This window comes from Dipodomys spectabilis, unplaced genomic scaffold, assembly GCF_019054845.1.
Source record: "Dipodomys spectabilis isolate Male_0828 unplaced genomic scaffold, ASM1905484v1 ptg000158l, whole genome shotgun sequence".
NCBI lineage: Eukaryota > Metazoa > Chordata > Mammalia > Rodentia > Heteromyidae > Dipodomys > Dipodomys spectabilis.
In genome coordinates, this window is record NW_024870835.1 from 8,022,258 (window position 1) to 8,034,347 (window position 12,090).

The 12,090-nt window shown below is 39.5% G+C and overlaps 1 protein-coding gene across 2 annotated transcripts in view; it reads left to right on the plus strand.

The window, feature by feature from the left end:
* Positions 1 to 12,090, plus strand: part of Frem1 (FRAS1 related extracellular matrix 1) — a 124,428-nt gene that overhangs the window by 80,338 nt on the left and 32,000 nt on the right. For both annotated transcript variants that reach the window (XM_042692961.1, XM_042692963.1), the window contains one exon: positions 8,749 to 8,878. In XM_042692961.1, the coding sequence (XP_042548895.1) occupies positions 8,749 to 8,878 (130 nt within the window). The remainder of the gene's footprint in view (positions 1 to 8,748; positions 8,879 to 12,090) is intronic.

Here is a 12,090-nt window from a genome sequence, read left to right on the forward strand (position 1 = left end):
AGCAAAGCTTGAGCAAGTGTTTTCAGTGCTGTCATTTTGAAGTGTAGCTCAAACATATAGCCAGTAGAGGTCTCTGTAATCACGGTTAGGAAAAATGCACACTCCTATCTGATTTGGGGAAGAGAAGGGAAATCACAGAAACTGTGGGACAAAGGGTGAACCAATTCAGCAGTGATACTCACTAGACATTATGTTGGAAATAAACTTTACAACTTAGGAGGGAAGGCAGCTGAGAGGGGGAAAAAGCGAGAGAAAATGAGGGAGGGGGAAACAAAGTTCGACAAGAAATGTACTCATTTCCTAACTAATCCCTCTGTACATCACCTTTACAATAAAGTTTAAATTAAACAAAAAAAACAACAAAACCCAGAAACCTAACAAAAAGCAAATATTAACTCCACAAACTTTTGTTTCATGGGTGCTATATGTTAGAGACATAGTGCTAGGAATTTTGAAATAGGTGTAAAAAGAACTGTCCTCTGAAAAATATAAAAATATAATTCTAAGATTATAAAACTAAACTCATTTAACTTAAAAGTTTTCCTAAGAGAGATTCTTAGGATCCCAATCTTTAAAGAAAGTATGTCAAATGCTTGAAATTATAGACAGACCTTTCCATTTTCAAGAGAATATTTTTTTTAAATCGGCTTCCAATATAATACAGTGACTTCACGTGGTTTTATGGTGGTTTTTTGCTTTGTTTTCTGTTGTTTTGTTTTTTAAAATATTTTATCTAAAAGACATATAGTATTGAACAGACTTGCCAGTGAGCTAGTGCTGACTTCTAGTAGCCACACATAAACAGAGCAGAAATGACAGAACTCCTACTCAGACCCCAACCATGATACTAGATGTGTGCTACTTCCCCCATATGCCCTTGTCATTCTCTGTCATTACCAAAGTCATGGCTTTTAAAGAATGATGTCTTTAACACTCAAAAGCATGCAAGACTAAGCAAGATATGCTTACTGTAACTATAACTTGGAGGCTATTTTTTAAAGGCTCCTGTCTGTGTTGGGTATGTTTTCATGTATCTACGGTTCTCATTCACTTGGAAATGATTGGAACCCATTGAATAAAAATGCTGAGGCATATGATTTCTCAGGAGCAATGCAAAAGTAACTGATTAGAGTCTCCTGTATAGTAGGTTGTTTAGAGAGAGCAGTAGAAGTTATTCATCACCTACCTTTATCATATCTGGGTAGGGTTGTTATCCCCAGCCTCATTTGTAAGTTGATGTTTCCTGAAATTAATTGCACATTTTTTTCTGATAAGAAAGATGTTCTAAATAGTGTTTTATCTTCTCAAAACAACCAGCATGAGATACTCACACATACAATATAAATGATCAGTTCTTAGGTCTGGGAAGGTGGCTCAGTGGTAGACTGCTTTCCTTGCATGCATGAGGCCATGGGTTTAATTCCTCAACACCACATAAGCAGAAAAAGCCGGAAGTGGCACTGTGGCTCAAGTGGTACGGTGCTAGCCTTGAACTGAAGAGCTGAGAGAAAGCGCCCAGGCCCAGATGTACAGGTCCCATGACCAGCAAAAAATAAAAATAAAAAAATGAAATTATCAACACTTAAAATTTATTAAACTTTGCTCTATATTTCATGCTATTCATTTAATCGTTACGTGAGTTAGGTAATCCAGAACTTACAGATGAAGAAACTGAAGCACCCAGCTGGGATGGGACTTTTCCAGCTAATTAGTGAGGGCGCCCAGATGCATCTCAGAAGGTGTAGCTTTAGAGCACATGGCTGCCCTGTTGCACTAAGCTAGTTCTTGCATCTTTCCCTGTAGATACTGGCTGCCCAAGCACTAAGAAAGGAGCAGTACTTACCTGTGAAGGACCTAAATGTTTTCTTTGGTATTTTTTGAAACTCTTAATCACAAGTATCAGACCAAAACAACAAAAAGCTGGCACTGGTGGTTCATGCCTGTAATCCTAACTACACAGGAGGCTTGGCTACCCAGGAGATGAGATCTGAGGATTGTGGTTTGAAGCCAGCAAGGGCAAGAAAGTCCTTGAGACTCCTATCTACAATTACCTACCAAAAACTGCAAGTGGAGCTGTGCTCAAGTGATAGAGCACTTAGCCTGGAGAACAAAATTCAGGGACAGTGCCTAGGCCCTGAGTTTCTGTCCCAAGACTCACACACACACACACACACACACACACACACACACACACACACACACACACACACACACACACACACACGGACAGTGCCTAGGCCCTGAGTTTCTGTCCCAGGGCTCACACACACACACACACGGACAGTGCCTAGGCCCTGAGTTTCTGTCCCAGGACTCACACACACACACACACACACACACACACACACACACACACACACACACACACACACACACACACACACACACACAAACAGAGTGACCAATATTATAGCCCCCATATAGTGTGGTAAGTAATGAGCTTTTGAACTTGGAGTTGAAAGACTGGTTCAAGCCTTAGCTTTGCCATTCATTTAAGTGATGGTTCAAGACTTAAGTTACCTCATCTGTAAAACGGGGGCAATTGGAAAAACAAATGAGAGAAAACATATGAATGCATCATATGTATTTCAAGTCTGACAAGGAAGACTTTTGCCTGGTGGTTGCTATTGTTAAACACTATGATTATTCATGTTCGTGCAATGGACTATTTAAAGACACATTCAGGAAACATTTGAGGGATTCAAAAGCTCATCAGTTCTGTGATGATTCACAAAGTGAACAATCAATATAATTGTTAATTTTAAAAAGCTAACTGCTGTGTAGTGCTATTGCAGCATTTCTACGCAGGATCTGTCCTGAAGGATCAATAGATACTCCATTTGACAAAATATTGGTGAATATTGGTTGAAGTGAAACTCGAGTCATTTCCCACTGGATAGTTGGTGTCACTTGGCTGTAACATGTCCCAAAATTGTTGAGATATTTACACTCACTGAATATCTGAGAGGAGATCATTACCCTGCGTATCTCACTCCAACTGAACTAAAGAGCCGCCTTTCCTCTTCTCTCCCTAAGCAGCATAGTTTAAAAAATATATTTGGAAGACATTTTTGGTCAGTCCTGGGGTTTGAACTAAGGGCCTGGATGTCATTCCTGAGTGCTAGGCTAGCACTCTACCACTGGAGCCACAGTTCCACTTCCAGCTTTTTGCTGGTTAATTCGAGTTTGCTAATTAATAGAAGTTCTGTGGACTTTCCTCCCTGGGCTGGCTTCGAATCACAAACCTCAGATCTCAGCCTCCTGAGTAGCTAGGATTAGAGGCATGAACCAGCAGTGCATGTTTTATAATACTAAAACCTCTGCAGACCACAGAATGTAGCCAACTTTGACCAGTCAGTTTTCCCAATACATCTTCTATGTGGTCTTCTTTCTTGTACGCACTGGAGAAAAAGACAACATAAAAGAAAAGTTGATCTCTGCAGATGGTTTTGATAACTCTTCAAGCACTCTTTTTCTTGTCTTCCTTTTGGTGATCTCAGCTGAGACATTCTATTAATCATGCTTGACCCTGAAAAGAGAAGAGACAGAAGAAATGTAAAAGAAAGAGGTGGGGGGATTTTTTCTACTGGGGAGCTTTGTGAGGTTTTCACAGCTTTTATGAAACACGTTGTAGGGGAAGAGGTTGAAAGCTTTGGCTCCCGAAGGCTTGCATGCTACCTGCAAGCCAGCAGCCAGTATGTTTACTTAGTCTAGATCTGAGGAAAGCACAGAGGAAGAGAAAGAAAATGACACTTATTAAGTACCCACTGTGTACAGGTGCTTTATCTACATTACCTAATTTTAATTTTCATCATTTGACATGAGTGTAATTCTCTTCACTTTAAGATAATGAAAACTGAGGCACAGAGAGACTACAGCACTGACCGTATTTTGCTCACTAATCGGGGGCTGCAAGGTGTGTTTGACTCCAAAGCTCTATTTTTTTTTTTGTCCTTGCTAAGCTGCCTCTTAGCTCACCACTGTTTTCCCATTATCAGAAGAAAAATGAAAAACGGAGAACAGGTGTTCAAAGACCTAGCTCATGGCGCTTAATTGCACATCTTTGAATTGACAAATCCGAGACTGAACACTTGGAACAATATTTTTTAGCATTTCAGTTTTCTGAAGGCAGATACTGCTTGATTATAAACAAATATTTCAGTATAAAAATAATAATTGCATCACCTTTTCAACTTCTATAAAACCTTTTACTGGGAAGCCCCAAATCATTAAGGCGCAGGTTCATTGAACCCCTTTGAAGTCTGGACTCATTATCATTACACTTGGAGAAATGAGGAAACTGCAGCTAAGCACCTTTTTCAGACTCTTATTAACCTAGATTAATGTCCTGAATCCCAAATTGGCCTTTTAACCCCAAGTGTTCCTTTTAGCTCATTGTTCCTTCATATAAATGAACCAAGTAGTAACAAAATAACTAAAAGAAATAGAGAGCAGAGGGTTTTTGTTTTTCGTTTTTTACAAATTTTATTTTAACTCTAGCACAGAGGCTGGCAACCATAGCACTCCAAGCACTTTGGGAAAAACGTCAAGGGGCAGCGTCTTCTGCATAGCAGGGTGTTGGGGATGGTGGGCAGCTCCCGGGCCTCCATACACTGAATGTGGGTGCAACCCTCCAGCCCGTGACAATTGTCAAGCTGTCCCCAGAGAGTGCCAAATGTTGAGAACTACACACATGCCTGAGAAAATAGCACACTGTTGTGTTAAGAAAAAAGGATGATTTACAATTGAATGCTCTTTGATCAATGTTATCTTTCTCTCTTATGAAGTAAAATAGTGGAGAATCCAGAGTAAGTCAGGTTAAAAAGAACAAACAAGGATCATCCAACATCTTGTCAATGTGGATGAAAAATTACATTAATGGTGGGGGGCATTTTGGTGATCAATTTAGCTTAGGTAACATTGGACCAAATAAGAGCCATTTATTCAATGGACAAACATTTGTTGAACACTTAATATATCCTACAGACTCTCCAAAGGAGAATGCATTAGTGAACCAAGACAGTATTTCCCTGGAGCAGGCAATGTTTCTGAGTAAACTAAATACTGTGCTATACATGATAAATGCTTTGAGAAATGAATGTGTTGGTCAGGGTATGGTGAACTTGAAGGCACTGTGCTTTTGTAAAGCACTTGCATGGTTGAGTTGGGTTTCTAAACAGCTTCTCTTTTGCCTAAATGCTTAGAATTAGTAGATGGCAGAGGGAATAGAAGCCTCGTGGTCTCTTATTCAGTTTTAATGTTTTCCATTCCTCAAAGTGGTTACTGGGAACCAAAATTAAGCCTTCACTCAGAATCAGCTTTTCTATTGTTACAAGTCCCACAAAATAATTTATGGAGGCAATTGTCTACTGGAAGTGACTTTACTCCTAGTGGACATTTGGCAAAGTCAAGAGACAATTTTGATGGTTGCAACTAGAGGAAAATATGCTACTACATCTGATTTGTGGTGTTCAGAGCGGCTGCAAAACATCTTTGTGACCTCCCATTCTAATTATCTGGTCCAAAATGTCAGCAGTGCTGAGCTGGAGAAACCCTGACCTAATGGTTTTGGAAATTTCCATCTTTGGCTAAATGATCTGAAATGATTACCATATGAATTTCACATATAGTGTGTTGGTTTCCTTTATTTTTGACAGTGTCATTACTCAATACTAATACAAAATATTATATAGCATTCCTCAATGGTAATAGGAAAAAAATGGAGGGATTGTCAAAACATGAAGACATGAACTAATTCTTATCCCATTACACCCATTACACTTACACATCCAGAACTTTCCAGATTCTTCTCTGGCATCTAGATACTTACCTGATTGTAAATATAATTTTGTAGGGAGAATTCCAAAGTGTCTGACCACAGCTTTTCTTCTACAAGTCTATATAGTTTAAGCAATCACAGCCCAGAAATATCTTCTCACACACACACACACACACACACACATTCAAAACATATGTTGCACCCATTCTGTCATTATAGAAGGGCTTTTCTATTTAAATATTTCTCTGTAAATCATATATTCTGGCTTAAATTTCATGGCTTTTCAATAGATCTTTATTATGTGTAGTGAGTAGTTTTAAGAAAATCAAATGGGATGTTGTGTAAAGCAACCTTCAGCTATAAGCATTCTGCAGCATTCTGACACTGCAGGGGGAGATGTATGCACAATCCCAAATACTGAGACTCTGTGTGTGGCAGCTGAATAGCCCTCTGCCCTGAATCAGTTCCCTTCTGGATCTAGATCAGCAATCTGATTGTATTTCATTTTAGGCCTTGAGGCCATTTGGATCTGTCGAGAGGTGTTGATGGGTCTATGTTTGTTATGGTTAGCATCAGCAATAGGAGGATTCACAGGTGATTTAGACATTGAAACTCATTTGATCCTTATAAGCGTTAACTGAAACCCATCCTGATTCATCTTTTGTCCTCTTTTCTGCTGCCACCTCTTCCTTCGCACCTGTCTTCTCCCCTAATCCCTCTTGCTGATGTTTGCTTCTTTTCTGTTTACTGGGATGCTTTGGAGACCCTCCACAACATGCTGTTTCTATTGGCAAGTATGATATACTTGCTGCATATTACCTCATAATTCCTTAAGCATAGTTGTTTATTTCTATGTTTCTTGATCTGTTTTGTGATGAATTTAAATATCCATGAAGCTCCTGATGTTTATAATACAAGGATTCTCTTTTCATGTCAAAAGTTATTATAAAGTCCAGCATGCAGTAACAGTGTTTTATGTCTATTGATTGAATAAACATGTATTATGTTTAAATACTCATAGACAGACATGTTATATCTTGTCATGAATCAATGTAGTAATTCCATGCTCTGATGTTATCCTTGACCCTTACCCAGTGTGCCATAATCCTTAGGTATAAACCAGGGTGACTGGGTTTATCTTACTATTAAATTTAATGTATAGGGTGGAATTGGGACACACGATCCATGTAAAGACCCAAAGTAGTTATTTGAGAATAAACTTGCTCTTTAATTTGAATAGCTCTTCAGAGAGCCTGGAAAATGTGGGAACTCATATTCCATACTGGAGGCTCTCACATTTTCTAGTTCTGAAGAACAACTGGTAAAAAGTAAATTTTAAAACTGAGAGGAAACTCTGAATGTGGCTGGAGGTTTGGGATGTAAAAGAAGGCAATAACTACTAAAGTTTTGTTGCTCTGGAATAAAAAGGGAAAAGAATAAAATGAAAACAATGGGAATGTGTCTGACTCTCCCTGGGAAGGCTTGCCTGTATTTTTAATATTGTTATATTTTTGTAAGCTTAAGCAGGGTTAAAAAAAAGTTATAGGGGAACTTGGTAGTGAAACATTTCATTCCACCTCACTAAGTTTCAGGATGAAGGTAGAATTGTATTTCTCTGCTTGGGCTCAAGCACAAACCAGGAGGAATTTTAGTTGGGAAGAAGAGTGAGAGAGGAGGACAAGAAAATTTTATATCGAATTTATGCTTGAATATCATCTCTGCTATATACTAGTACCTTTTGACTTGGAACTTGTTATTTAACACTTCTGAGGCTTGGTTTTCTCTTCTTTTTGAAAAAGTGAGAAAAGAAAATTTCCTTCCAACGTTAGACTCACTGAAAATATTGTAGAAATATTTATAAGGCTTTCCAATTGACTACAGCCCCCTCCCATATCCTAAAGGTTTTACAGATCCAGCCAAGAGCAAACCAAAACTATTGATAAAATTTTTTGTCTGTACTAAGCAGAACAGACTGCTTTTATGTGCTATATTCCCTAAATAAGATAGTATATCAACTATTTACATAACATTTACACACTGTATTAGATGGTCTATGTAATCTACACTTGGTTTAGAGACTACAGGAGGACGTGTAGAGGTTTGATGCTAATAGCACATCATTTTGTATAGGGGTCTTGAGTATCTACTGTCTTCAGTATCAACAATGGGTATTGGACCCATTGTTGATCTTCCATGAGATCTGAGGAGTGACTGTAGTTGCCTTTAAGTGATACCAATCGTTTCTATTATAGGCTCAAAGAAAGAAACAGCAGTTACTAAGCATGCACACACTTTAATTTTTAGGCATATGTGAAAGGATAACTTGCTACTAAATGGAACCCAAGTTCACAGAAGATCTGCGTCTGGAACAGATCTTGTGGTATCAGTGAGGAAACCCAGAATATACTGTCTTTCTACAGTGTGTAATGCCTTGAGCTTTACAGCTGCTGAGCCCTTCCTTAGTTATTGCTGTGTGATACTGCTTAGGTTTTTCACCTTAGTTTCTTCATTTGTAAAACACAATTCTGGTACTTGCTCTATCTACCTCCCAGGGTCATTAAAGGATCCAATGATATGATATGACTAAGTGTTCCCCAAACATAGTGTAAGTTTTTCTTTTTTTGGGGGGGGTCTGGTCGTGGGGCCTGAACTCTGGACCTGGGTATTGTCCCTCAGCTCTTCTGCTCAAGGCTAACACTCTACCACTTGAGCCACAGCGCCACTTCTGGCTTTTTTCTTTTTTCTTATGTGGTGCTGAGGAATCGAACCCAGAGCCTCAGGCATGCAAGGCAAGCGCTCTACCACTGAGCCACCTTCCCAGTCCATGGTATAAGTTTATCAGCCATCTTGGTCATGATGACAGGAAGCACTGGCTCAGTCTCCTACCCAGCCAGCCGTGAATCCCAACAGGCGTTTACTAGAGTTCCACATATTTAATTTTTTTTTAAGATTTTTTTCTTTTCATGCAGTTTGGAGTTGAAGTGGTCTCATATTGAATGGTCACAGTCTGAATATGAAGTCTGTGAAAATGTGGGTATGTTGACCTTGGAAGTTACCAGAAGGGGCTATTCCATGGATTCGGCCTTCGTGAGCATAAAGGTAACAACTCTAAAAATGCAAATTATCAAGCTAAAATTTATGTTGTTGGTTGATGCCATTGATAATAAGTTTTTCTTAGAAAAACTTAAAGGGACCAAGGAAATTTCCTACTGCAGTCTATAATACTGTTCTGAAGATTACAGCTTTACAATGTCCCTGCCCACCCTCCAACCCCTCCCTAGGTTCCTTTACTCCTAAATGCAGTGCTTTTAGAATCCAGTTCCATTCCAGCTTTGAAACCTTGTCTTTTGTTTCTATATACTCTTTAAGTGTTGAAGTTTGAATTCATAGGGTGATATATTCAATTTAGTTAGATAACACATTTGGTGGGTGTTCATAGCAAACTTCAGCTCCCCAACAAATTCACTTTCTATGGTGTCAGTAGGTGAAGCAAAACAGGAGAATAACCTGTCTCTCTCTCTCTCTCTCTCTTTTTTGTGTGAAAATACTGTACAGAGGGGTTACAATTACTTGGGCAAGATAATGAGTGCATTTCTTATCAAGCATTGTTGCCTCCTCCTTTGTTTCCCCTTCCCATCCCTTCCCATCTCCCCCACCCCACCCCTCCCTACTACTCCCCCATCCCTCCACCCTCCCCACCTCCCGCCAAAGGTGTAAAGTTCGTTTTTCCACATAACGATTTGTACATCTCATTGTTGCAATAGGTCCACCTGTATCCCTATTTAAACAATTTGTTTTTGCCCTTCCCCTCCACAAATGATAACATCAAATACAGTGAAAGCAGGGGTTATACAGTGGGGGAGGGACATACAAAGCAACAAAGAAATCATCTTATAAATATGTTAGAAAAAATTGCATGAAAGCAAAAACATTTGAATACTTATCTTGGGATTCATTTCACCTAACATCAACTTATCTGACCTTTTCTGCTTGTCTCAGACATATACTAGTTACCATCCAGGAAGTGGCACTGTGGCTCAAGTGGTAAAGCGCTAGCCTTGAGTCTTGAGCTGAAGGATAGTATCCAGGCCCAGAGTTCAAGCCCCACAACTGACAAAAAAACAAAACAAAACAAAACAAAAAAAACCATCCAGGTCATGTAAAATTAAGAGAGCAGATATAAATGCGAGCACCTGACACATAAGGAATCATCATATAATGACTTTGGATTTAATCAACGTGTTCTTTTTTTTGGGGGGGGGTCCGGTTGTGGGGCCTGAACTCTGGGTCTGGGTGCTGTTCCTCAGCTCTTCAGCTCAAGGCTAGCACTCTACCACTTGAGCCACAGCGCCACTTCCAGCTTTTTTCTTTTTGCTTATATGGTGCTGAGGAATCGAACCCAGGGCCTCAGGCATGCAAGGCAAGTGCTCTACCACTGAGCCACCTTCCCAGCCCAACATGTTTTTTCCCATCAATACTACAATGGAGCACAAGCTATGGCTTCTAGAATTAAAAGGTTGTTTTTAGAAGTTCTTATGACAGCAGTCCTTCAAGAGAATGAGAGCTTACAAGGTGTTTGAGTACCAGTGATGTAGAATGCTTAAAAATGTTTCTCTTCAGTCTGAAAACGATACTGACATTAGCCTTTGGGGAAATAGTGTTATCTGTTAAGTTTCTATTATAATAGTGAATTCAAGTTCTCAGAAACTTGTGTACCTGAAATTTAGTATCCAGATTCAATATGTTTCCTGTGGACCTAGGCACTCCTTTTTCTAGACCTGTTAGTGCTTTGTTGTGAAAGCAGCAGAAAACTTGGTAAGCTTCCTAACTTTCCAGAAGATGCTTATGGAAAAGGAAAGAATCTGCTTGCGTAGCTTTCTAAACTATTCTTTAGAGTTTGGGACCACACTACCCCTTGCCTTGCTGGGTAGAAAGAACTTACATCTATGTAAGCTGAGTACACTCCATACAGCTTCCAACTAGCAGTGCAGAGCTGTGTCAAATACAGTCTCTGAGTCTTTAGGGACAATACCCATGGTATAATCTGCTATCTTATCCAAGGGCTTGTTGGCTATGTGACTAGGCATAGAGAGAAAGGAAGGTCTTTTCTCTGTAGGCTGTTTGCCCTGATTTGAATGGGACATCTTTACCTGACCTTTTCCTCTAAACACCTTTGCCTCAGACATTGTTTTTCTCACGCAGGATTCTGTAAACTCAGCGGTGGTAAATACTAGGTAATTGCATGTGCAAGAAGCATGCAGGGAGATATAGCTTTCAGCATATGGTGGATACAGGTGTACAATGGGCTATGTTTTCTCAAAGAAAAGTGGTTTGGGGGAGCCTTGGCACTGTATACAAAGAACAAATGGAAGCTTAGGAGACAATACCTTAGCATATGTTAGTGTTAGTACCTTTGATTTGGAATGCAGAGATGGAGCCATATGAGGAGAAACACTAGAAAAGAAAGTTTTAAATTATGCTCACTTTATCCTTTTTTTTTGAAGATACAGGAATGTATTCATCTACTTTTCTTGACCATCTTCAACCTCTTAAAAATGTACAAGAATAGCTACTGCTTCTTATGTCTACATAGGAACTCACTTGATGACCTCTTTTTCAAACCCGCCAAGGATATTTTTTTCCTAGTGTGTGTGTTTTTTTTTAATTTTATTTTAAGGGTGAAGTACAGAGAGGTTACAGTTACATAAATAAAGTAATAAGTACATTTCTTTTTTAAACAATGTTTACCACCCCCTCTTATTTCCTCCCACATTTCCCCCTCCCCAAGCTATGAAGTTCATTTCCAACGTAGTGTCTAGTGAATATCATTGTTGCCTGCCAAGGACATTTCTTAACACATATTTAGGCACATTCTGAAGGGAGAGATTTGGGGACCATGAAATTGCCTGTTTGGTTTTTAGTCCTAGGAACAAGGAAGTAGTCAGTAGTCTCTTTAGACTACAACAATTTTTTTCTACCTTTTTACAACTTACTTGATGAGAGCCTCTAAAAAGCTGTGTGTTCTGGGTGTGGATAGCCTTTATGTAGCTGTTCAGCAGATCTGTCAGTCCCACAAAGCCTTCATTCATGTCAATGAAGAGTGATGGTTTCATCCAGACAGGAAAACGGACCAGACTTGTTCGCGTTAATCTGGTCTCAAGGCTGTCAGTACCCTGGAGGAGCTTGCACGATATCAAAGCTGGCTGACAGATCATCATCCGGCTTGCAGGGAGTGTGTGTTTTCTCTTCTCCTGGCGCCTCTCTCTCTCTCTTTTTCTCTCTCTCTCTCTCTTTCTCCCTCCCTCCCTCTC